General features: G+C 34.6%; 1 protein-coding gene and 1 non-coding gene across 2 annotated transcripts; one reads left to right on the forward strand and one right to left on the reverse strand.

The window, feature by feature from the left end:
* Positions 1 to 26,236, forward strand: Cdc37l1 (cell division cycle 37 like 1, HSP90 cochaperone). The gene is made up of 7 exons (XM_003472189.5): positions 1 to 310; positions 3,972 to 4,253; positions 9,317 to 9,410; positions 15,621 to 15,736; positions 16,422 to 16,544; positions 19,804 to 19,968; positions 23,107 to 26,236. Exons 1-7 carry the CDS (start codon positions 179 to 181, stop codon positions 23,212 to 23,214), a joined length of 1,020 nt encoding a protein of 339 aa, XP_003472237.1. The 5' UTR covers positions 1 to 178; the 3' UTR covers positions 23,215 to 26,236.
* On the reverse strand, positions 16,000 to 16,073 carry LOC111757536 (small nucleolar RNA SNORD99). The gene has a single exon (XR_002791860.1). It is a non-coding gene; the product is annotated as a small nucleolar RNA SNORD99 (small nucleolar RNA).
* Positions 26,237 to 26,660: the final 424 nt, after the last annotated feature.

Here is a 26,660-nt window from a genome sequence, read left to right on the forward strand (position 1 = left end):
TTCCGGCGTCTGCCGGTGGTGCGACTGAGGACTGCGCGAAGTGTGCGTCGGCGTTGCGGCCGGCAGAGGAATTCTGGGTAACGGCCCGGGCCGTCTGTAGCTGCTGGCTTCTTGCAGCAGGTTTTGTTCCCTACCAGTGTTTTGGCAGTGGCGTTTGTAGAACTAGGGCCAGCGGGACATGGAGCAACCGTGGCCGCCGCCAGGACCTTGGAGCCTCCCTCGAGTGGAGGGTGAGGCTGAGGAAGAAAGTGACTTGGACCTATCCCCCGGTTCTCCCCGCTGCCCGCCGCTGCCGGGCGGTGACGCGCAGGTGAGACGGGGCTCGCGTTCGGCGGGGGAATGGGGCGATGCTGTCGCTGAGCCCCTAGAGGGCCGCGTCTCCAAAACCCGCTCCCCTGCCCAGTTCTACGCCCACTTCAACCTCTTGTTCCCAAGGCCTGATGCCATCCCACCCTCGTTGTAGCATGCTCGAGGTGAAGAGAAGGTGGCATATATTCAACCAGCCTCCCCACACACGTTTTTCCTTTTACCTTGGGTGATTCTTTCACATCCTTGGAAGACATTCCTCCTGCCCCTTTCGTAACAGCGCTCAGACTCGGGGCGGCTCACGCTGTGTAATATTGACCCTTTGTCCTCTTGTGCGTTTCTGTTAGGGCTTCGGCGTACTTGTGCACAGTTGATAGGAACTAGGAGCGATTGTACCATAACGTTTCACTGAATGCTGCTCCTTCATCTGCGTTGACTGCTGAGCACTCAGTAAACTTGGCCTTAGATGCTGGCAGCTTCTCCGTCTTTCCCTTACTGGTTTGTTTTTAGTTTTGCTTCGTGTCTTTGTCCAATAAAACCATATAGGCACAGACTTTTGATGTTTTTACACTTCTCCGTCGAGTTCCCGATGCTACCGGTGGTTTTCAACCAAGTTTTCCTACCTCTGAAACTTAATCAAATGTGACAAAGCACATGCTCATGTCATCTTACCCTGGTTTTTACTCCCTAACCTGAGTGTGTTGTTGATTATACTTTTGGATCACAGACTAGATGTTTGCCTTCAGGGTTTTTGTTTGTTTGTTTTTGGTAAAATGGAGTCTAATAAAAATGTAGCAATTAATAGAAAATTATTTTCAAGACTCATTTTTGCTAGATGTAGGTGAGTGCTTTAAATTGGTTGTCAGTTTATGTCCAACTAGCGGAGTTAGCTGGATTTACACAGAAAAGATGCTGTTTCATAACCAGATTGTACCTCAGCCAGCCAGTACAAGAGAGAAAGTGAGGCAGAATAGGAGTTGATGGATCAGTGATAACTCACTAATTATGGATTGCTAGTCATCTTTATATTAAAAGTGTGAATACATACTGCACTGCAAAGAATGACTAGCAGTTGCTGTTGTCAATTTTGAGGAAGAGGTCTCGAATTTCAGTGCATTGTGATTGAATCACAAAAGTAAGCTGAGAAAAACTTAAAATTAAAAATGTCAGTATATTTTTTGCATGTGCACTCATAAACTTGAGTAAAGGGATTTTGTTTATTTGTTGGGTACCAGAAATCGAACTCAGGACCACATAAGTGCCAGGCAGACACTGCTCTGCTGAGCTATATCCCTGGCTCCCCATGAAATAGGTTTTAGAAGTGAGTAGGTTTCTCTCCATAATTAAAAGTAATTTTCCTGACACCATGTAGCATTTTCAGTGACAAGATCAAAACCAGAATTTACATTAACTAGGCCACTACACTTTCCATTCTGTGAAATGCTGTAAAACTTCAGTTGGCAGAAACCACCCTTAAATGCTATTAAAATTTGAAATATAATTACTAATTCTAATTTCATAAATCTATTGCAAACTTATTTGTCTTGTTGGCTTTAGAACTTAAATTTTTGAATTGAAATCTTAGGAAAGAATAAATGTTTAATCCGATCAAGTGGCATTTAAAACTTCAAACTTTTTTATTTATTTATTTTTTGCAGTACTGGGAATTGAACCGAGGGCTTCTCCCTGAACTACATTTCCAGCCTTTTTTATTTTTTATTTTGAAACAGGCCTTGTTATATTGCTTAGGCTAGGGTGGAACTTGGCTGTTCTGCCTCAGCCTCTCAGTGCTGAGATTAGAGGTGTACACTCTACATTCAGCTAAAAAACTCCTTTTTAAAAAAATTTTAACATTGTTTTAATTTTTACCAAGTATGAGAGAAACTAACCCTTGTAACATAATAAGTGATTGTTGGTTCTGAGATCCAACTAATGTCAAAACAGGTTGGAAGGTAAGGATGGCTTTTGAGAACTTCATGTTAAGTTACATTTGTGGACTTTAATACTAACAGTTTCTTTTCAGGATTTATGTCATTAATATATAATTATGCCCCTTTAAAACTTTGGCATGCTCGTAAATTAAAATAAAACCTAATGTTTTTTTGAATCAACTGGAAAACACATTGGATAGTTTTCCCAAATGATGTTTGGGTGGTCTGTGGAGAAGAATTTATTTGAATCCTTTTGAGAACTGTTTTTATTTGTAAAGTAAATATTTGTTCCTACATAATTTCAAAATACAAGACACTCCATTTTTCATATTGCCTTTTTGATATAGCTTTGTCTTTTCTTATAAATTAAGTTATAGCTTCATTTTTCTATTTTTTTCCCAGCCAAATTTTTAAACATAATCAGTCTACAGTTATTCTACCCTAAGATAGTAGAAAGTAAAATAAATGTTTTACTTGGGTATTTAGGGACATACAGTTAACTAAGGCTCTGAACCTGCTGATTCAGTAAATAAAGTATCAGAATAGCAGCAGGGTCCAAATTGCCCAATAGAAACTTCCAAATTCCCTGACAGTGTGATCAAGACATAGGGGCCTTGCTACTTGTTTTAGAATTCTTTACCACCACCATTCTGTTCAGGAAATAGAGATTTATTCATGGACCATTTATTGAATTCTAGCCCCTCATGAATGTGATAATCAGCTGAGTATAACGGCCATTTAGTAATTTAGGGAAACCTTACCTCAAAGTAAAACTTAGGAAAGAGATTGGGAATGTAGTTCAGTGTGTAAGCTCCAAGTTCAGTCTCTAGTACCACACACACACACACACACACACACACACACACCCTGGAAAGGTACCATAAATTACAATACTATGTGAAATCCTCCACTATAGAAATATGCATTTCTTGACTGAGGAGAAAATGGGTAAGAATAAACTTAGGGGATGCCAGAATCTGAAATAGATGGGAGTTACCTAGAGGCAACATTGTCAAATTGAAATGTAGTGCAGGAGAATGACTTGGGACAAAGCAGATTATTTAGATAATTCAGGTGTAAAATCACAAGGGTTTGAGTAGTGATACAGATATGCGAATCGATTGGGCGGAGAATTATTCTGGAAGGTACAGTAGTCTGAGGTTGGTCTGCATTTGGGCAAGGTCATACAAAAAGTATCTTTAGCTTTTTTTTTTTTTTTTTGAGCCAAAGAGTATAAGAAATTCCTTTAAGTATAGTACTCAATAGAGTAATGACTTACTACTCCTGAGTAGAACAGAAACACAATTACTAGGGTAGAACCAGCTGGTATTATAAATAACTTTGCCTCTTTTAATTAAGATAAAATTAAAGGATATAGTCTAACATAATTCATTACAAATAGAAATTTCTAGTATGAACTTCTCAAATCATCAAGGATTGGGGGCAATACAGAAGAAAAACATAAGCCAAGAAATGATTACTTCTAAATAAAAGGAGATTCTTTGCATTGTAACTTGCAGAACAAAACTCTATAAAGGTCTGATTTTCAGCATGTGGAAGATGGAGGTGATGAATAGATGTATGCTTTATTCTGATTGTGCTGGGTTAGTTTTATGAAGACTATAAAGTTCAAAGACCCTGGGTCAATCCCCAATACTGAAAAAAGAAATTCATCTGTGCTACAGAAACATACTGCTTTCTTCATTTTCTGATAAGTATTATTTTTTCATCCAGATGTATAGCCATGAAATCGAACTGGCTTGCCAAAAGCAGACAGAATTTGTGAAGAGCTCTGTGGCATGCAAATGGAATCTTGCTGAAGCTCAGCAGAAACTTGGTAGTTTAGCCCTGCATAACTCTGAGTCCTTGGATCAGGAATATGCCAAAGCACAAACAGCGGTATCAGAACTGAGGCAGCGGGAAGAAGAATGGCGACAGAAAGAAGCAGCTCTGGTACAAAGAGAGAGAATGTGTCTCTGGAACATGGATGCCATTAGCAAGGATGTTTTTAATAAGGTATGATCTTTTATTGGACCACATAAAAAGAAGAAAAAATATGTATCTACGTATTTGATGACAAACCAGCAGAATCCTATAAACAGTATTCGATTTTGGCAGTTTATAAAAAAATGGTTGTTGCAGAAAACTGTACCCACCAACTAATTTGGGTGATTGTTAGTACAGATATATGGATGCAGCATAAAATGTGGCATACTGCAGTGTAGTTTCAAGGTAGATCTCAGCTTTGTCACATGATGGCTTTGTGACCTTAAGTTACTTACTGCTCTGAGCCTTGGTTTATTCAGCTGTGTGGGTATATATTAAGTAAGATTATGTCTTAAAAATGTGTTAGCATGGAGCCTGGTACATGTGAAGCTCAGATGTTACAAGAAATTTCTCATGTTACAATGGTGTCATCCACCATACTAAATCAGTTTTGTAACATGCATGTTTAATTATTAGATTTACTAAATAAAAGTCCTTACATATGGATTTCGTAAAGTTATATGGATTTAGTAAACAGGGGGAGTAATCTAAACAAGCATTGGAAATGAAAGGACTCTACAAACAATTTAGATTCTCCTGCTATTAAATAGTACAGTGTTGGCCAGGTATCATGATGCGTGCCTGTAATCCCAGCACTTGGAAGCTGAGACAGGAGAATTCGTGCGAGTTTCAGATCAGCCTGGACTACCAAGTGAGCTCAAGGCCAGCCTGAATTGTGTAGCAAGACCCTGTCTCAAAAAGACAAAAAAAAAAAAAAAAAAAAATAATAATAATAGTAATTGTATAGTAAAGTCAATATTTATTGCTTGAAGAGTACCAAGGATGCAGAAAAACTGCCCTTCACAACCTGAAGTCATAGCAGTTTAAATTGGGAAAACAATTTTGGTGCATTCCAAGCAGCGTTTTTGTTTCTTAACTAGAATACAATAGAAAAGATCAGATTTTATTCCAGTTAGGTCAGAATTATATTGTTAAAGGCTTCTTTTGCACATGTATGGGGCCCCACTATACGGTGTATTTCTTGAACGATAACTAAAAATTGTTTGAAACTTCTTAATCTAAAGCTGCAAACTGAAAGCAGTTGTTGTTGTTATTGTTGTTACTGTTATTGTTTTGCAGTGTTGTAGTTTGTCCCCCAGGGCCTTGTACTTATTTAGGCCTTCTACCACTGAGCTACACTAAGCCCGCCCCCCCACAGGCAGTTTTAATTTAACCAGTCTCAAATATTTGTGTACTGCTGACCTAACATAAATAAGAAAGCATTCACAAAATGCTTCTAAGGATTGAGAAATATATGAGAATGAGAAAATACCTAAATCAAAGTTAAATACTCTTTTTTCCTACATCTTGTATTTTGTACCCCATACTTTCGTGTTCAATGTTTTAGAGTTTCTTTTATTCACCTCTCTTTATCTTACAAATGAAACTGTAAAGTAGAGTGACTTGATAACAGTGATGGCTTAAATCTGATTCCTTTATTATATTTAGAATCAAAATATCCCTTAAAATAAAATCCCTTTTAAAAGGCTATCAAAAACTCAAGATCATGTACAAACTTAAGTATTCAAATTTCTAATCAGCTAAAAAATGAAAAGAAAAATAATGGCCCACCACAAAGTTGTCATATATGATAATGTCTTCAGTGGGCACAGATTTTAGTAAAAATTATACTCCTTGGACTGCTTATACTTGGTCAAAAACTGCTTAATTGATTAATTTGAAGTTGGTTGGCTTTTTATTGCTTGTCTAGTTTCTTTGAAAATGGTACAATGTTAAGCAAACTCACAAAGCACACATTACTGTCAAATTAGTCATTGTTTAAAAGACATTCACTAGAGCAAGTAAATATATTCCTGAAACTAAAATTTCTAAGCTTTTGTTGCATTTAATAAACAAGCATTTGTATGTACTGCAATGTAAAACTTTTAAAAATACTAAATTCCTATAACTAGATTCAGTATGAAGGGATGATGACCAAAGGCACAGAGCACTCTGCACCAGCAAAGTCTAGTGTTCTGCACTCCAACAACAGTAAGAATTTAAAAGACAACTAAGGACAAAGAATGAAAGAAAAGTAAACATTGAGGGGGGAAACAACAGGGATAGGTATCTCACAGATAGGGACCATACTGACGGAACTAAAAACAGTAGTTAAAATTTGCAGACGGCTTCAAGATAACACTTAAATAACTGTTAAATGATGTACCTCTCTTAAATCTGAACTAAGAAATTCCGGCTGAGACCGAAAGACTAGGTAAGGTAAAGAAAGATATGAATGCTGGGCATGGTGACACATGCCTGTAATCCTGGCACTCAGGAGAGGCTGAGGGAAGAAGATGGCTACATCAAGTTTAGTTCAAGGCCAGCCTGAATGACTTGGTGAGATCCTGTTTCCAAAAAAAAAAAAAAAATTAGAAGAAGAAAGGTACGGATGTCCTCCTTTACCATTCCTTTAATAATGAAAATGATGCCCATATAATGATGTTCATTGTTAATGGGGATAATAGATGTTAATATTGGACATCATTGGCCTGGCTCAGCTTTTAAAATCACGTTTCTCAAGCTGCTAAAGATTTAGACCTTTGTTTTCCATTTGAAAACAGTTTCTGGGGATTGGTTTTGAAATGCATTGAAAGAAGGAGAAGAGCAAGACCTAATAAATTTATGAGCTAATGTTTTTAGCATGGAATGAATGGTTTGTGTGTATTGAAGACTAGTAACTACATTAATGCTTATTTTGAAGAAACAGTTACAACTAAGTCTGTGAACACACTGATGAGCACATGTTTTCATTTTTTTCTACTTTGTCAAAATGACCGAGAAATAGTTCTCAGAAGCCCTTAACTTTACAACAGGAGTAGGTTTTGTGTATTATTTGCTGTTAGTGTTGCCTGAGCAAGGATGGTAGTACTGTATTTATGGAAAGACCTTCAGATGGTACCATTTTCTATAGTTAACCACGTACATAATATATAGAGTGTATTCGGACTTTGTTTTAAAGCCTTTTTAATGTGCAGAGTTTCATTATAATCAGGTACACAGAGGAGTCCTATGGAGGCCGTGCTGTCATCATTCCGCTGTTTTCATTCATCTGTACTTTTCCCTTGCTCCCAATCTTTTAGTCATTTGTAAATTTTTAGCTAACATTTTGAGGTGTACAAATCTTACATATAATATCTAACAGATACACTTGTATAATATTCACTCAAGGTGATTTAACTTGAGATTAAAAAATATTGAAGTCTTCAGTTTGTAGCTTTTTGATACAATGAAATCCAGTCATTTTCTACTAATTTATAAAAGCGTACATTATGTTGTACCAGATGTAGCCCATAGATTTTGAGGATAAATTACTCATTCCTGTCAAAGTCCACACCCATTTTATCATTAACCTTTGTTAGCTGGACATTTCATCCTGTAACCTCTTTGTTTCTGCCCTCCTGGCATCCACTGTCACCTGCTTGAGCCTTCTTATGGACCAGCTCTGCTTCTTCATAAGAGGAACATGTGTATCACCACTGGCCCTATTAGTACCTTTTTTCTGAGAAAAATTTTAATAGTAAGAAAAATAGAAATTAAAGGGTCTTATTACTTTTAGTTCCATTTCCCAGAAATAACCTTTGTTAACAGTATTTACTATAGACTGTCTCTATACTTGTACAAATTCATATAAATTTTTCCACTCCACACCAGGATCATTCCTTATTTAATTCTCTGGGTATATATGTTGTTCTCAGTGTGTTTTAAGTGTTACTTTATTTCTGCTTTGCATTTACACTCTAAAATTATTTAAAATAATTTCTTCCTGGAGAAAATGCTCAAAGCAATGTTTATTTTGTAGAGTTAATGTCTGTTAACACAGTGATCACAAAGAAAATGTTTTCATTTTGTCATTGCTTTTGTTTAATTTCTAACATAGCTACAAATTAATTAGGACTATCTTTATATTTCAATCATTTCCTCAAAATTGTACATTGGTTTTGTCTAGGAGCTTGAGACTTGCAAGGACTGGTCTAGATCTCTGAGGTCCAACTCTATGGTCACCAGACACGTGCTATAAAATGTGATTAGTCCAAATTAAGTTGTGCTATAAGTGTAATATATACGTGAGATTTCAATGACTTAGTACCATAAAATTAAAATATTTTATTTTTTGTGTGTGTGTTGATTGCATGTTGAAATAATAATATATTGGGTATGTTAGGTTTAATACAGATTATTCATCTGTTTCTTTGACTTTTGTAATGTGTCTAATAGAAAACTCTGGTTTGTGACTTGGCTTATATTTCTGTTATACAGTGCTGGTCTTAATGGCAGAATGTACATAAAGAAAAAATACTTTTATTTCGAAATGTATAAACTTTTGTTGGTTCCTGTTGTAAATGGCAGAGAGTTAGTTTGTACTTTTCATTTTGGCATAGATGATATCAGGGTATAAGTTGATCACAGAATGTTCTAAAGGATTGTTCATCTAGCAAAACTGGCTAGATAAAAATTTCATCCTTGGTCTGTTTTATGACTTAACTGACAATAAGTACTTCTTTAATAGAAATTCATATTTGATTTCAAGAATCAAACTGTTTATCCTCTCTTGAGAAAAAAATAACTAGAAATGCAACCCAAGTCTTATTTTGGTTTACCTTTTCTGAAAGAATTTATAGTGATATACTGAACTCTTTATATGCTTTGTATTTCTGAATTAATTTCCAGCAAGATATCTAAAAATTTGACTAGGAGTGCAAATATTTATAGAAGCTGAATAATGCAGTTGTAAGTTATGCGTGCATAGTCTTTCTATATAATAAGGCAATTGAGCTTAACCAAAAGATTGTTTTTCCTGTGTGATTTCTTACATAAACACAAAATTTTCAACATGTGTAGCATGTTAAAATTAATGAAACTCACATATGAGAAAAATTCCAGTTTTTGTAATGAAGGGTTTAACAGTGATGTAATACAATATTACTATACCACATTTATATTGCCTCAAAGCAGGACTGATAGGCATTTAATATGTGAGAAAGAAAATTTAATTAGAATACAAAATCATTTTAATTTCTAAAAATTTTCAGAGTTTTATTAATCAAGATAAAGGAAAAGAAACAGAAGATGAAGATAAATCAAAATCATTCATGCAGAAACATGAGCAAAAGATTAGACATTTTGGTGAGTCTACTGTTTGAATTTCCTTCTTTGCAATGTTTGGTATCATATGTATTGGTGCAAAACATGGAATCATAAATTGGGAGCCCAAAAAGAAGGTACATGACAAACTAGGTGTGTAGTTACTACTGGTAGAGTTGTACAGATTTTGTGTTAGACCTGTTTTGGGTAATAAACAATAGATTGAAAGAGAAGCACAGTTTAATCTATTAATACTAACCCTCTAAGACAATCTTTCCACTTCTCAACTACTCTGCTTTTTTTGTTTTTCTTCTTTGCTTCCTTGATACCTGCTTATCTTGTGGTGAAAAGATTAGCTCTTTTTTTTTTTTTAAAGGTTTTGAATGTGATGCATGTATGAGCAAGACCTTGAGCTGTATTACACTATAAATATAGTATAGAAATGTGTATGAAAAGAACTAAGAAATTATTGTCAAATATAGTATAGAAATGTGTATGAAAAGAACTAAGAAATTATTGTCGCTTGGAGGGGGAGTGCCAGAAACTCCTCAGACCAAGGTAATTATCTTATTTCTGTGAGGGAAAGGTAGGAATTTTCCATGTAGAAAAGGCATTGGCAGCAGCCTGAAAACATGTAGAGTCAGGATATTCTGAGAATTATAAGCAGTCTGATACTGCCCAGGTGAAAATGCTATGGGGAAATGCCTGGAGTTTAGATTCAAAGCATATTTTTTGATCCCAGGTACGTGGTTGTTTGTGTATGTATTTAACACAGGGTCGAGCTATGTAGTTCAGGCTAATTTTGAACTCACTAGCCCAGGTTGGCCTCAAACTTGCAGCAATCCTCTTGCCTCAGCCTCCTGAGTTGCTGGGGTTATTGTGTGTGGCTCTGCACCTATGTGGCTTTTATTTTTACTGTGTTCATGAACATTTTAAGTGGCACTTAAAATCTTTTTCTATTGGCTTTGCCTCCAAAACGTAGAATTTCATTTATGCCTCTTATCTAAAGATAGTGGATACTACTTTCAGTTTTTTTCCGCTTTGTGCAACTTTTCATGACGTTCATATTTTCATCCTTTTTTGTTTGTTTGTTTGGTTCTGGAGATCGAACTCATGACCTCACACTTGCCAAGCAGGTGCTTGTGCCACTAAGCTAAACCCCTGGCCTGTCATACTTATTTAATAAAAGAAGATAAACTGTATATTTAATTCCAGAATAGCATCTAAAGAAATAAATATAGACTAACTTTACATTTCTATAGACTATCATTGTAATGTTCTTTATAATCAGAAAAAACAAGTAGTCCTTTCAACAAATGCTAAAAGTTTTTAAAAAAACAGAAGTTTGAGTTGAAGATAAAAGGCAGTAATTTTGCAGATGGTTTTTAGTTGTAGTAAGTGAGTTACCACTCCCAGGTATAGTCCTTACTTCCTAGGTTCACGTGTTATGCTGTAGGAAAATACGTATGTGTCTGCTGGTTGTTCTTTCAGAGCACATGATGCATCTGATAGAACAACATCCCTCAAGGTGTTTTTACTCGGCTGGTATTCTCTTGACAAGTTCCTTTGGACCCATAGAAGTTAGATGGGGAACACCCTTCTGTTATGAACTGAGTTCAATTGGTCAAAAGCAATTTTGTGTGGGGAAATACTCTTAACCTCATAAAATGTTGTAATGCGCCTGTACTGAGTCTTTAATAAAGTTTTCTCTATTCTGTAAAACCTGCTACTTCTGAGTAATGATATTTATAAGACCAGTGAATTTCATGAGCCCATAGTTTTCATTTCTTTAGCTGAAAAAGAGTTTTAAAAAATGAGGTTTGATTAGTAATTCATTAAGACCACTGATATTATTGCTTACAGACATAGTAAGGAAAGAGGGTAATTCCAGACAGAATGGGCTTGTTCAAGTCAGGAATTATTGATCTCTTCAAGATGAAATGGGACCAAGATATTCAACCTGCTTTTCAATGGATAGTTTCTCTAGTGTATGGTGCTATATTAGGTTTTGGCATTGGTTTCTGCTACTAGCAAATTAGATTTTCATTGGCCTTATTGGATTATGATGCTAAAACACTTTTCATGAGAATAGTTCATTCTATTGAATCAGGCATGATCTCAAGCTTGTGCCACCATGATTTTTTAGTTTATGAAACTATTGAGGATTTAATGGGATAGCTGAGGGAAAGGCTGACTTGACGTCCACGGGTGATTAATAAGCAATTGTTTTGCCCTTGAATATTGTGATCTTCTAGTACTTCATCTTGTAATACTAACCAGAGCCTTGCTGTGTTCAAACCCAACCAGACTTGATAGCCACTCCCAGATTCACATTGTGCCTGTTTCTTAGTGGAAATGCACATTGATTTTCCACTTTGGAGGAGATATCCTACTTGCTGCAGCACATTGGATCCACAGAAATGTTACTAAGGTAGTAGGCTCCCAAAATTTTCATGTGTTTTATTTTCCATTCTCTGGCATGCTGTATCTTAACCAAGGCATCTGGGGTACTAGCCACTTCTTATTTACCATGTTCCATGAGCAGAGTGGGTCAGCTTATAGTCATGTGGGATGATGAGATCATCAAAATCTCCCATTGACTAAATTTTGGCACAGAATGGAGGGAGGCCTGAGGCAAGGCAGTGAGAGTGAATGTTTCTGGTGGTATATACTTACTGTAGTAAAGGAAAATAGTATTTACCTTAATGATATCTATGATATGCTCCTTTAAACACTTCTGGAATAATAGCTTTAATTAAATTTCCAAATGAAGCTTTTCCAGACTTGGATTGGAGTTCAAACTCTTGAAAGACAAAGTGGAGTAGGTGGGTGCTGTGTAGGGCTGATAGGGGCTTCCCTGTGGCCTAACGTGTTTTATATTCTTTAGGGTTTTTCCTAACTTTCCTTTATGCTGTTTGTAGACAATATTTCTTGTGTTGCTTTTACCCTTATAACTAGATGGAATTTACTTGCTAATGGTAAATGTTACAGCTATTATGGTAGAGTACTGTAAAGCACTGAAATCTGATTTTTTCTTACTTTTATGTTTATTTTATGAATACAAAATACTAATTTAGATATAGAGCGTGCTTTCACTTAAAGTTCACAAAACAGTTTTATTTCAGTATGCATCTGTAATATCACTGTGATCATTAGAGTTACTTTTTCAATCATCTTTTTTTTTCATAATACATCATTGTCTCTTATAGCAAAGTGAGCTATGATTCAGCATTTTTCGAATCTGTTTATAGTATGTTGTCACTGGAAATTTTTTATCAAAAACTACCAGCATTTGCCTAAAAACTATCTATACAATTTTTTTCATTTGTACTGATGATGAATATTTATAACCTCTTCTTTTAATGTGTATTGGTTTAAGAAATCATAATAGCCTGATTTTGAAAGAACATTTACTATTAAGTACTCCAAAATAGAATATGAACTGAAATGAATAAAAAATTAAAAGTAGGGTGTTTTACTTTCATTTATTTATACATCATGTAAAAAGCCTGAGAGGAAATACATTACTGTTAATAATAATCTTTTGTGGTAGAATTATTTTTTGAACTTTTCAAATTCTTCACAATGAATGTACTTCATTTTTATAATCTGAAAAAAAGTTTTAATAACTTATCCTAGAGACTTATGCAACCTTCAGCTGCATAAGTGCCTACCTGGCAAGTGCAAGGTCTTGTCAATTCCTGGTATCAAAAAAGAAAAAAAAAAGAGTATATCCTAAGAACTCTTGGAGTGCTTAATATTAAAAAGATTATTATTGTAACCTCATCATATTTACAGATTATAGTAACATAACCACTGAACTTGATGATCAGTTTGATGTCAAAGGAATTTCTCAAATGCTTGATTGGGTAACATGAGAGTCCAGAAAGTGTGTAGTTTGTCGTTCAGGCCAGCCTTAAACTATGTACCCCAAGTTGGCCTTGGAACTTGTGCCAGTTCTCCTGCTGCAGCCCCGAGTCTTGGGATCACAGGTATACATCAGCACACCCAGCTCTCAAGTGCAAAATATTGACAGTTGATAGATGGAGATTTAGATGTTCACCAAGGAAATAAATGGATTAAAATATAATTAAAAATTTTAATTTGTCAAAACTTCCAAGTCTTCAGAGAAAATGGTAAGCAAGCTTAAACTAGATTATCCTTACCCAAAGGTAATGAAAGCTTGTTAAATGAATAAATTATTCATTATTATATTAATACTACTTATTAAGCATGTATTTTGTGTCAGGCACTATTCTAAATGCCTTATATGAATTGGTATCATTTAATCATCACAAAAACTTTGTATTAGGTAGCTTTTTTAGCCCTCTTCTATCCTGAGGAAATGGGGGCATCTATAGGGGCTTGTCTGAGGGAGTAATGGGAAAGCTAATATTCATACCTGGCATTCTGGTTCTACGGTCTGTCTTGTTAGCCATTGTTGTTGCTCTCTTTATCTACAAATTCCAAACTAACATCAGTAATTTCAGATATTTTCTGTTCCACTAAACTAGTGATGCTTTTAAGTATTTTTGTCATAAAGTCTTAATACCTTTCTACACAGATGTGTAAGGATCATGCATAGCTTTGGGTTTCATACTAATTTGCAGTTTCATACTAATTCATGCCATTTTTTAAATCAGATTTAAATATCTGTGATATTTCTCTGATATTTCTCAGACAAACTATGTTTAATGTCAAGTGGGAAGTTTGTCTCCACTATTAAATAGGTATTTACAAATTTTTAATATGTAATGACATCTTCCTCATGGTCCCTGCAAACGTTACTAACCCTTTTGTATTATGCTTCATGCTAAAGAAGCAAAATGGATAGGATTTTAGTAATCAGGCATTATAGTGCAGCCATGGAGAAGTTGAAGAAGCAATGCACTGTAGGTGGCAGAGTTAGAAATATTACATCTTCAGAAGTGCAAGAAAGCTAAGGTAAAGCTGCTTCTTAGGATTTATTTTGTGGCTTCAGTTATAAGAAATGATTATGCTTTCATTAGCTTAGCTCTGACTTTAAGAAGTTATTAACTGTATAGTAGTTGTAAACAACTTACTCATTCTGTTTCTCAGAATCTTAAATGACCTAATCATTGCATCAAAATGCTGGGGATTAACTTTGTGAAACTTAAAACTGTTTATAAGAGAATGATAAAATCTTTAATCCCTTTTTTGTAAGTAAGGACAAGTTGATCATATATTTTCAACCAGTTGCTCTATGTTGCTAATTGTGTGTTCTCAGACATTTGTCTTCAGTTTTATTTTCGTTTTCTGATGTGGAATTTATTTACTTATTTTTGTCTTTTTGAGACAGGGTCTCTCTATGTAGTTCAGGCTGGCATTGAGTTCACTTTGTAGCTCAGGCTGGTCTTGAATTTGCAATGATCCTCTTGCCTCAGCCTCTCCAGTGCTGGGATTACAACTGTGAGCCACCATGCCCAGCTCTGATGTGGAATTTAATATGTATATAGAAGTTAATTTTGTGTCTAGAGGGAAAGGTTACTGCTAAGTTACTGGAAAAAAAGATCAATAAACATTTCTTTGTAACATCTAAACTTTCTTGGGTAAATCCAAAAATTCTACAGCTGCCAATATTGCTATATGGAGTTTATCAAGAATAAAGCTAGACATTTAAGTATTTAAAAGTAGTTGCTAGGTGTGGTGCTGCATATCTATTGTCCCAGCCACTCAGAAGGCTGTCTCAATCATTTGAACTCATGAGTTCAAGACAGGCCTGAGCAACATAAAAAGAGATAATTTTTTAAATGCAGCACTTCCTTGATTGCACAATTAGTTGGTCATATTGACTTTGACCACATTTCTTACAGATTTTAAGAAACAGATATATCTTAAGTAAGAATTTGGATTTGTTTGACATTTTGAAACAAAATGTCAGCATTTTTAGTATGCTTAACTAACATTTAAAAATTTTGTTTACTATGCATAAAAACACATATGCAAAAGTTAAGGTCTAACATTACTAAAATGGCTCCAAGTATTCCTTTATAATACTGACTTAATTTTCTTGAATTGCTGTCAAATATTTCCATATCTGAAATACAACTTTTCTGTGAATTTTGGAAATTATTTTCATTCTACTGGATATTGCTTTACAGAGCATTATCCCACTTCATTTGCCCTTTACGATAATATATTGTTCTGAAAATATGAATTATCTTTAAATTAAGATGCCATTTGTTTCCTTATAGGAAGACAAAATATGTAACATGCTTTCTTTTTTTACAGGTATGTTGAGTCGATGGGATGACAGTCAGAGATTTTTGTCTGACCATCCATACCTTGTATGTGAAGAAACAGCTAATTATCTTATTTTATGGTGTTTTCACCTAGAAGCTGAACAGGTATTATGTGACTCTTGAGTTTCTGGAAGCCTTAGTGGAATTCTGGTTTCTTAACTGTAATGGTATTTTTTTAAGTATTTAATTTAAATGAAAGCAAGAAGGTCAGTAGAAAGGAACATGAATTTTTGTTTCCAGACTTTATTGAGTTTAATGGGGGATTTTTTTTTTTTTTAAAGGTACTGGGGATCGAACTCACGACCGCCTGCTTGCAAGGCAGGTACTTATGCCGCTGAGCTAAATCCCCAGCCCTTTTTTTTTTTTCCCACTGGTCTCAGTCCCATATCCGCATTTCTCATCCACAGATGTCCACTCAGATTAGGTTTCATCCTGGACCGGGGGATTTTTTTTTAAGGTGTTTCAGTTACCATATGGGATTTATGTGTTTTCTCTGCCATTTCCCAATTACTCTTGCTCCTATATACTATGATACTTTTTTCTTTTTTAAATACTTAAAAAATCATGTAAGTCAAATATAAGTTACAATATTAAATCAAGACAATTGCATTTTTTTTCCGGTTCTCATAAAAAAATAATAATTAAAATATACTCTTTATATGTCCACATAGTATTTGACTTTAAATAAAGCGAAATAAAAATACCCTAAAAATTTAAAATTTAAATTGGTTTGTCAATTAAATATATTTGTAAAGGTATTTCTTGTAACCTGATTGGTTTTTACTTTCAGAAAGGAGCTCTAATGGAACAAATAGCACATCAAGCAGTTGTAATGCAATTTATTATGGAAATGGCCAAAAACTGTAATGTGGATCCAAGAGGGTGTTTTCGTTTATTTTTCCAGAAAGCCAAAGTAAGTAAGTTATTTGCTATTATTAAAAGAGGAAATTAGGCCTAACCTGAGGTTTTTTCATTTTGTATGCATCAAGAAAAGGCATTTAATGTGACAGACTAAATTCTATAGGTGTCTAGTGATAAGAAAATTTAGTTTTAGGGGGCTGGGGATTTAGCTCAGCGGCATAAGCGCCTGCCTTGCAAGCAGGCAGTCGTGAGTTCGATCCCTGGTACCGATAAAAACAAAAAAGACCAAAAAAAAGAAAATTTAGTTTTGGGCTGAGGGTTTAGCTCAGTGGCATAGTGTAAGTTCTTGCTTCACAAGTGCAAGGTCATGAGTTCAGTCTCCGGGAACAAAACAAAAACAAACAAACAAAAAACTGAGTTTTGTTAACTTAATGCTAAGATGTAAAGAAATTATAAAAGAGACATTTGTGTGAAATTGAGACCTGCTCAATGAATGTGGAAAACTTGGTAGTAATGCAAAGTAAAGCTTCTTCAAATGCTGAGGATTACAATGTTGAACAAAGTAGTTATAGGATCCTTCATGTGCAGAATTCATCCTTAATAAGAAATCAGATTTCTATAATGAAAAAACAAGAAACAACATAAAAATTCAACATTTACAGAAATTTTTTTTTTTTTTTTTTGGTACCGGGAATTGAACTCACGACCTTGCTCTCGCCAGATAGGCGCTTGTGTCACTGAGCTAAATCCCTGGCCCTACAGAAATAATTTATGAGATTATGGATTTTATTGTTTTGTTATTATTGTGTATAGAGATATATTTATAGAACTTTTAAAATGCTTTTTGTAATTCTGTTATATTTTGGAACATTTTTAATTTAAGGAAATACTTATGCTATAAGTTAGAAAAAAGTGCTACATGTTTCTATAAATAAGATAATGTCAGCCATGTTAAAGAAAAATAAATATGTCTGGGAAGATTACCATTTTACATTTATAATACTAGTTATAACTTAAAAGTTTGTAAGGAACTAGAACAATAAGAATTTGGATTCGTTGTTTTTGGGTGTATGTACTAGAACAACCACTTTGAAAAGCCTTCTGGTAAATTTGAACAAGCGTATGCCTAACACGCAAAAATTCTTTTAGGGATATACCCTAGAGAATAGGTTGTCACCATGTAATCCAACAAACTCTCAGAGTCTTTAGAAACTCTTTAAGGAGGCCCTCTGTCATAACTGTATTCATAATAATACTAAGATGTCATTCATTTTTATTTTCATTCTCTCGAGTGAACAATAGAAATTGATGCTGAAGCAGATTAAGAATCGTTCTGCCTTTTGTTAAGTCAAACATTAGAGAGATTTGCAGAAATGAGAAACATATGCCTCTGTACTCACTAACGTTTTTTACTTTAGAAAACTACAATTTTTGTTGTTTATTTGTTTGTTTAAGACAGTCTCTTTGTATTGTCTGTTTCAAATTCCGAGGTTCAAGTGATCTCCTTTTTCAGTCTCCTGAATACCTGGCACTACAGCTACTGGCACCATGCCTGGCCTTAGAAAATACAGTTTTTTTAAAAGAAAAATAAAGTGTTAATAGTCGCATATAGTGAGCTTATTTTTTAGTTAGTTTAAAAATTACTTGGTTTTAATTTCTAATACAATATATATTGTCAAACACAACCTACGTAGGTTGTAAACATAGGTTCTTTAGCTTCTTTATCCCATAATGAAATTGATGCTGAATTTTACGTGGTTTTCATAGCATTTACAAACAGAAAATACAGGGTCAAAGAACTACTAGAAATGGGTAATAGTGCACCCCTCAGTAATTTAAGCCTTTTATAAGAATTTAAAACCTTTTATAAGCCTTGGTTGTTTGACAGTGAGTGGTTAAAGGATAGAAAGGAAGAGGTTAAATGAGAATTTTTTTTGAAAGGATGGAGGGGTGGATTGAATCCTATTAAAGGATCCAAATAACACAAGGAAAATACATGGGATAATTGAAAAATATGGTATTTTTAAAACTTTAAAATTTATTTTAGGGAAAAAACATTAGCACTAATTTCCCTCAGAATACTCCCTTCACTTCACTTTACCCCATTGTAGTTCTGGAAGTCTTTTTTTTTTTTCTTTTTTTGCTGCCTCAATGTCCTGAATCAAGTCACAGTGTTTACCTTTCACCGTCACTGTGACATTGGGGAAGAGCGGAAAGAAGCGTGGTGCAGACCTAGTGAGTAAAGTGGGTGAGGACACACTGTAATGTTTTTACAAACCTTCCTTTCTGTGGTATGTCACTGAATGGATCACACCTCTTAAAAGACATGAAAAAGAATTTCTGGTCATGCTTTAGAAAGTGGCAAGAATGATGGGAAAAGTGTATTTGAAGCAAGGAGGCGCACTCTTGAGGGAGTGTTTTGAGGGAGATGTAACATGTTCATGATGATGCTGTAATTCCTATGTCTCTGCTGGGTGGATTGAGCTACCTTGGTGACTGTCCCTTGAACCACTTTTTATTAACTATATTAGTAAAAAAGACCAATAAAAGTGATTAGTTCTATTTGTACCAGCAGTGTTACAAGCTGCCCTGTGGGATAATCATGCATATGTTATCAGTGGGTCAAGCTGGCAGGAACATGTTAATAGCAATGTGTCTCCTTCTGTAGTACTTTTTTTTTTTTTGGTACTGGGGATCAAACTCATGACCTTGCGCTTACCAGGCAGGCACTTAAGCTGCTGAGCTAAATCCCTGACCCTGTAATGCTTTTTAAAACCTTGTATTTTGATCATGTGTTAAACAAAGAAGGCTTGCTTTCTTTTGAAATAGCTGTGCATGTATTTTTCTTATTAGCTTGTTTTACTTTGCTGAAGTAGAAAGAAATGGAATACATCGATCATTAGTTTCCTACAAATTAAGTAGTTTCACAAGCCTAATAGAGACCCTGGTGGTTTCAACATTTAAGCTATTCACTTTTACCTTTACTTTTTCCATCTTTGGTATATGCTTTTTAGAATTTAGTATGTGGTGTAGAAGTCTTCAAAAACTTTGAGCTGGACCCTATGGCACAGGCATGTAATTCCAGCTACTTGAGAGGCTGAGGCAGGAGGATTGTAAATTGTAGAGCAACCTGGGCTACTAAGTGAGATCCTGCCTTTAAAAAAAGGGGAGGAGGGGACTGGGAATGTACCTCAGTGGTAGAGCAACTGCCTAGCATCAGGCTTTGGCATAATCCCTAGTACGATACACACGCACACGCACACACACCAAAACTCACATATTCTTTGATTCTTTGTGTTTGTGTGTTCTAGGCAGAGGAAGAAGGTTATTTTGAAGCATTCAAAAATGAACTTGAAGCTTTTAAATCAAGAGTAAGACTTTATTCTGAGTCACAAAGTTTTCAACCTATGACAGTTCAGAATCATGTTCCCCATTCTGGTGTTGGATCTATAGGTTTATTAGAATCCTTACCACAGGTAAGTTGGGAAAGTAAATATATATATTTTATAAATTTATTAATTCACCCAAGTTTTGTTCTTTTGAGCAACTCATATGTCATGTGTATGACTAAAATGTTCTTACCTCAAAAGGTAACCCTTGCTAGACATGATGGCGCATGCCTGTAATCCCAGCACTTGGGAGGGTGAGGCAAGAGGATTGCTGTAAGCTCGAGGCCACCCTGGGCTACATAGTGAATTCCAGGGTGGCTTGAACTACATAACCAGACCCTCTCTCAAAAAATACATACATACATACATACTTACATATCCTTGTGAGATAGAAAGTTTCATTCAGAAAACAATATTAGGCAAGTCTTATACTTGTTTTTCAGCTTTATAAAATGGTAAAAATTGAGATTTTCTATATCTTAACCATATGTCACTATAATTTTTCCATTCCAGTTACATATATTTTAGGAAAGCATTTGACTTACCCAACACAACCAAAAATGTTATTTTGCAAGTACACAAATAATAATCCTGTGAATTTTAAATAATTAGTAACACTCCCCCTTAGACATGTAAGGAACACTATCATTACAGATTATCTCTTTAACATTATTTAACACAATGACAATTTCTCTTCAGTTCCTGAGCAATAGCCCACAGAGAAGTATTTTCAAGGGTGTTATATGATTTGTAATCACTGTCAACCCAATATATAGGCTGGGTGTTGTGGCGCAGGCTTATAATTCTAGCATTTGGGAGGCTGAGACAGGAAGGCTGCCATGAGTTTGAGGCCAGCCTGGGCTGTGTAGCAAGACTCTGTCTCAAAAAGCCAAAAAATAAATAAATAATAATTCCAATACATAAAACTAAGTTGTCATATAATGCATGGTGAATAAAGAGACTTAAAGGATATTATTAATTCTTAATATAAAAAGGAAAATATATACATTAAAATATTTTAAGTAGCCTGTATCATCAAAAACTTCCTCTGGTCTGAGGAAGTTAAATGCATGTCAGTAGCAGTTGCTAGGCTTGCATCATACTTGTGTCATAAAATTTTGATACTTAAATTGTTGATATTATTGGGCTTGTTCAGACTTACTTAATGTAGCTAACAAATAAGTTCCTAGCAGTGTGAGAATTTCAGCATCTTTGTGAAGTCTGCCCAAGAAAAAGGAGAACAGGATAAGATTTTGGCTAGAGGCGTAGGATTATTGAGTGGTTGAGAGAATCAGGATAAAATGAGAAACTATTGAGGAGCCAAGTTGTCAATTTAGAGATATGGAAGAAGATTTAATCATCGTAATAGTGTCCTATTTTATATCAAATGAAACACTTTCATATTTTTGTATCATTTCCTATTTTTAATCACCTCAATGCTGTGGTTCATTTTCTTTCTTTCTTTCTTTTTTTTGGTACTGGGGATCAAACTGAACCTCACGCTTGCCAAACAGGCGCTTATGCCAATGAGCTAAAATCCCAGCCTGTGGTTCATTTTCATACAGTTTTATAGATGAGTGAAGTGAAATTTAATAACTGATATTGTAATCCAGAGTGCCCTTCATTTCTCATTCACATTGTTGAATCAAATACTAAAAATAGGACGAGACAGTCATACCCTTTTAAGAAGAACTGTTCACCAGGACAAGAACAGTGTTGAGAATGGTATTAGGTGAGAATATGAGGCAGTCAGGAGAATTTTAAGGGTCAGGGGTTTTGCTTGCTTTTTGTTTTTTAAGTTTCTCTGCAATAGTCTTACAATTCTTAGGAAGGCAAATAAGTTGTGGAGAGTCTCCTCAACCAACTCTCAGTACTTAGAATTCTGTGTGGAAAACTGGAACCCAGACTTTAATAGAGAAGGGCTTTGGAATTAGGCCTAAATCTAGGACTTAACACTGCTTTTTGAAAAACGGGAATGTAACAAGAGTTGAGTTTTTTATAAAGCTTAAATTTGGATATAGTTTCAGTGTTCTTTTTTTGTAATTGGCAGGAATTTTGTGAGATAAGCCAAAGACTATTATTATCCTTAGTTTTTAGAGGACCAAACTGAGGCCTTTTTGATATAGTTAACTGTATACTTTGTGTTACTCTTTTTTATTAAATTTGAGGATTTTTCTTCCTTTTGAGGATTACAATACCAAGTAAATGCAGAATTAGAATCAAGGTCCCATTCCTTAATCCGTTTATTACCACTTCTTTCACCAAGACCTGTTTGGTAACAGTTCACATTCTGGCTAGGTTTTTGGCTCTTACAGTAAGGAAAGCAGTAAATATACTTTATCAGAAGGATTTTTTGAAAATCCTGACTCCCTGAGGGATGTGAAAGTTTAAGATATCTGTCCCATTTGGACTAGCTTATTTGTGTTCTTTTTCCACATTGGTACTTATTAAATAAAAATAAGTGAAACAAGGTGATACAGTAGTAAATGTGTAAGTGGATGGCATATATTGAAAATAACTTTAGTAGGCCAAATTCTTAGGAAGGAATTTCTTACGTCTGAGTCTTAAAGGCTTATGTCCTTATCCCTGGTACTTTAACAAATGTTTTTATTTTTGCATTTATTGAACAAAGGTTTGTGTTTCTGTTGTTCGGTTTTGAAATGGGCACATGTAAGATTTAAGTTTTTCTTCTGTTTAAAAATAAATCCTGGTGTTTTGGGGGTTTTTCTGTTGTTGTTGTTTTGTTTTAAAATATGTAAGCCTAAATACCCCTCAAAAGATTAAAGATTTCCCATTCAAATTTATTTTACTCATTAAATGGACTTTTTTCTTTTATTCACATTTTTCATTTTTAGTATTTACTGTTATAATTAGTAACTTTCAAAGTATGTTGGAGGCTTAAAGTCACACCATTTAAATTATCAGTTACATAGAAGACTAGCATTGAATGTACCTTTGTATAGATTAAATAATTAAAATTACAATTTTTCAAAAGGATAAAAAAGTGGTGTTACATTTCTGTTCATATATATCATTCTGTCTTTATTGTTCTCTTTGGATTAAGTGATAATTGGGTTTTGGCCCAAGTCTGAATCCCAAGTTCATCTTCGTTCCTATTCTGCTACACTGCAAAGAGATAGGAAATGAAATATGTAATTGTATGTACTGACATAAAACTGGTTACCATGTGTTCTTTTTCTCCTACCTTTTTCTTTCCTCCCCCAGAATCCAGATTATCTTCAGTATTCTATCAATACAGCTACAGCTCTCTGCAGTTTAAATTCAGTGGTACATAAAGAAGATGATGAACCCAAAATGATGGACACTGTATAATTTGATTAAGACTGCTGAGGCCAAGTGCTATTTTGTTACCAGAAAGGAAGAACTTGGCTATTTTCTTGACACTTTTATGGGTGCTGCACTTTATTTTTGTTTGTTTTTTGATGGGAGGGAAAAGTACTGAAACATTTTGTAACTTTTTTTTTTTTTTTTTAAATGTGCTGCTAGGTCTTTACTTTTTTCTGAAGGGAGGAGTGGTACATGTTGGAGGAAGTCCCCTCACCTCTCCTTTGGCTACTAATTTTGCCTTTAGTTGTTCTCAATTTTGGAATCAAGTTATGAAAATCTGCACAAATGCAATGTTTACAAGAACTGGTCGATTCTAGTAGGCATCTGCTACACAGTCTCTTTTTATATGGATGTGTACATGTCCTCTACAAAAATAATTAAAGACAAAAATATACTTTTATCCCACTGGTAATTTAACTGTCAAATCTGGTGTTTCATTAAAAGCAATAAATCAGTAGTTGGTAATGTACTTTACTAAATAAGCTGGGTGGCACAAATTTTTAAATCTTTCCTCCTAAAATATTACAATTGTATTTTCGGCACCATCAGTTAAATCTTTGACTATAATATAAACGTGTAGAGACATTACATTTGCCCGCTCAGCCGCAGAGTACTCACTAAACTGTTCTTTAGAAGTTTTTTACCTTGTTGATTTTTTTAAATATTAAGGCTTTTAGTGATATAAAAAATGATAAGCTTATGTATTTCGTTGTTGCTTTTTTTTATGTAAAATAAACTTTAAGCTCACTCTTAATTTCTTAACATAGTCTGGGATCTCTCAGGGAGTAAGTTTTAAAAGAATATTAATGGCCTATAGGAACAAACAGGAAGAATGATACGGTTTTTTAAAATTATGATTATTATTTGTTTCACACTAATGTAGCTTTTTTTTTTTTTTCCTTAAAAAGCTTTTGTAAAAGACATGAGACATCTTACAGAGCTGACTGCCTCGAGCTGCCAGTACTTATTTCTAAGAATCTGATAACCCTTCCTATGGTGATAATGGTGTTTGCTACATTTGTTGTCCTTCTTTAGCTTCTGAGCATTACTGCTTCCTGTACAATTTACTTTTAGAAAATCAGGATATTTGATGATTCATTTGATTTAGAAGTAGATGACAGTGCAAACTGTGTTATCCTTGCTATCTGGGGATTTATCTGACATGAGCTTTGATTGTATGAGTACAGTCTTTGACTCAGGACCCTTTGAGACTGGTGGCAGACATTTGGCAGATGGCTCACTGGGCTTGGGAATACATGTCTCAAGTCAGAAAAGCAAACTAAGGGGCCCGTATGGGGATGGGAGCTCTGACTTTGGCCTTTTATGCGCCCGTTTTAACCGAGTGAGGAGGCATAGAACATAGAGAAATGGACTGGAATTACTGAGTCATACTTCCGTAACACCACAAGCTTCCTGGTTTTCAGAATAAAGTCTTTTGTGCTTTTGATATAAATATTTGGTCTATAATAAAATATTTGACTAATTTATATAGCAGTACTCATCAGACTGGATTTTTTTATGGTCTGGTCATAGAAAGAGCCCCCAACTCCCCCACCCTGCTGTTCTGGAGCATGCTTTTATTTGCTCCTCATAACACATGGAGAGAATGGACAGACACACAAAAAACAGAAATGTTACTTGAACTGTTACTTTTAGTTTCACCTTTCAATTATCTTACCTTTGAATTATTTTCAGTTTCACTCTAATTTCACTTTTCCCCATGACTTGCCTATAATCATCCAAATTGTTTTTGCTTTTGTTTTGCCTGATGTTAGAGCTACTAATGGCTAAGACATGAGAGAAAAAGTATGGACAAGCTGAATGAACTATTCCTGAAGGGGTTTGTATTGTTTTTAAAAATAGATTACTGAAGAACAGTTCTTAGAAATTTAACTATATATTTTTTTACTTTGACCAGGAAATGTTCTGTATTTTGAGTGTATGAAAGTGTCATTGTATCTGTTCTGGGAACCACTGGTGGATGCCATAATTTGCACTTAAAAGGACTTTTACATAACTAACAGTACTTTAGTACTAAGAGCAGCCAGTATCCTTTTTCTTCTCTTCATTCTGAAAATGTCCTCTTTAGTACTGAGAACTAACTCCTTTCAAAATAAATATCCTCTTTTCTGTTTCTTAATAATAAAGAAGAGTATAGTCAACCAAGAAATAACACATTATTTCAGGCTGCACAATTTTCCCTAAACAAAAACCATGGAATGTCCAAACTGATTTAATGAAACATCTTTGACATCAAAGTATTCAACAAAGACTCTTGTTTCACTTGATAAAATCTTCTAATAAAGTACTTTTTAAAAAAATCAAATAGTTATCACTCCATTTATTCTCTTAACTCTGTCATTCTGCAATGGTAGTGGATCATACTGATTTAAAATTATTACGCTGATAAATGAGCAGCATTATCTTACAGTTATACTATTTGTGGGTGCCTTCCATTTTTGCTTAATGAACTCACAACCTCCTGTAACTTCTCTTTAGGACAGTCAGGCTTTCTTTTTTTAGACCAGCATTCATGTTATTATTTTAAGTGAATTGACATGCTATCCAGAGAATATGCCTGTGTTTTATTTTGAGACAGGGGCTCATTAAATTAGGGTAGGCTTGAACTTTTTTTATCTTCCTGCTTCAGCCTCTCAGAGTGCTAAGATAACATCATATCCGGCCTAATATGTATTTCTTATAGAATAAAAACATTGGTCATAGGCTTAGGCTAGATGATCTTCAGTATTTCTAGAGAAATCATCTCTACTGTTCTCAAAGTAGCTTGTGTATTTTTGTTTTTAAATTGATGTAGGACAGAAATGACACACCTGGTTCAATTTTGCCACTGTCATACATACTTTTAACAATCATGCATCCATGCTCATCTGTAATTGATATGTATGTAGTATTTCACTGGTCTTCTGAGAAGCAGATTGAATATATATGCTTGCTTACTATGTAAATTAATGGGTATACAAAGGAATAAAAATTGACTTTGAATTGCTTACGGTCTAATGAAAATATTCTCAAGCTTTAAAGAATTAGATTTGAAGTTTGATGTTTTCTAAATACTGTATAGAAAATGATTTTTTAAAACTTCCCATATCTTTCATTTGGTTTTTCTAAACACCATGATTACTAGTGCTATTTACTCTTCAGACTCTTGGAAATTCTTTGGAAAAATATGACAGATCCTGGACTGATCTATACATGCCAATGACAATTTACCTTTATTGAGGGCAATATATAGAAAAACCACAATCCTTAAGGAGCTTAAAGAAAGTGTTGGATAGAGAGACTACAGATCTGTGTTAAGCCTTTACTATATATGTCTTAAGAATGGTTGGCTATTTTAACTCTAAATATTTTTACACCTTGACTTCCAAGATGAAAATGTTTTATTGCAAGAATAAGAAAGCCATTTCTTC

This window comes from Cavia porcellus, unplaced genomic scaffold (assembly GCF_034190915.1).
Source record: "Cavia porcellus strain 051 isolate PalLab524CR breed Dunkin Hartley unplaced genomic scaffold, mCavPor4.1 scaffold_1, whole genome shotgun sequence".
In the NCBI taxonomy this organism is placed as follows: domain Eukaryota; kingdom Metazoa; phylum Chordata; class Mammalia; order Rodentia; family Caviidae; genus Cavia; species Cavia porcellus.

What these genes read in the sequence shown, in the direction of transcription:
- Cdc37l1 (XM_003472189.5), top strand. Translation starts at nt 179, where the DNA reads ATGGAGCAACCGTGGCCGCCGCCAGGACCTTGGAGCCTCCCTCGAGTG. An exon ending in TATTTTTCCAGAAAGCCAAA is followed by an intron (nt 16,545 to 19,803) that starts GTAAGTAAGTTA and finishes TGTGTGTTCTAG; the next exon opens with GCAGAGGAAGAAGGTTATTT. An exon ending in TATTAGAATCCTTACCACAG is followed by an intron (nt 19,969 to 23,106) that starts GTAAGTTGGGAA and finishes TTCCTCCCCCAG; the next exon opens with AATCCAGATTATCTTCAGTA.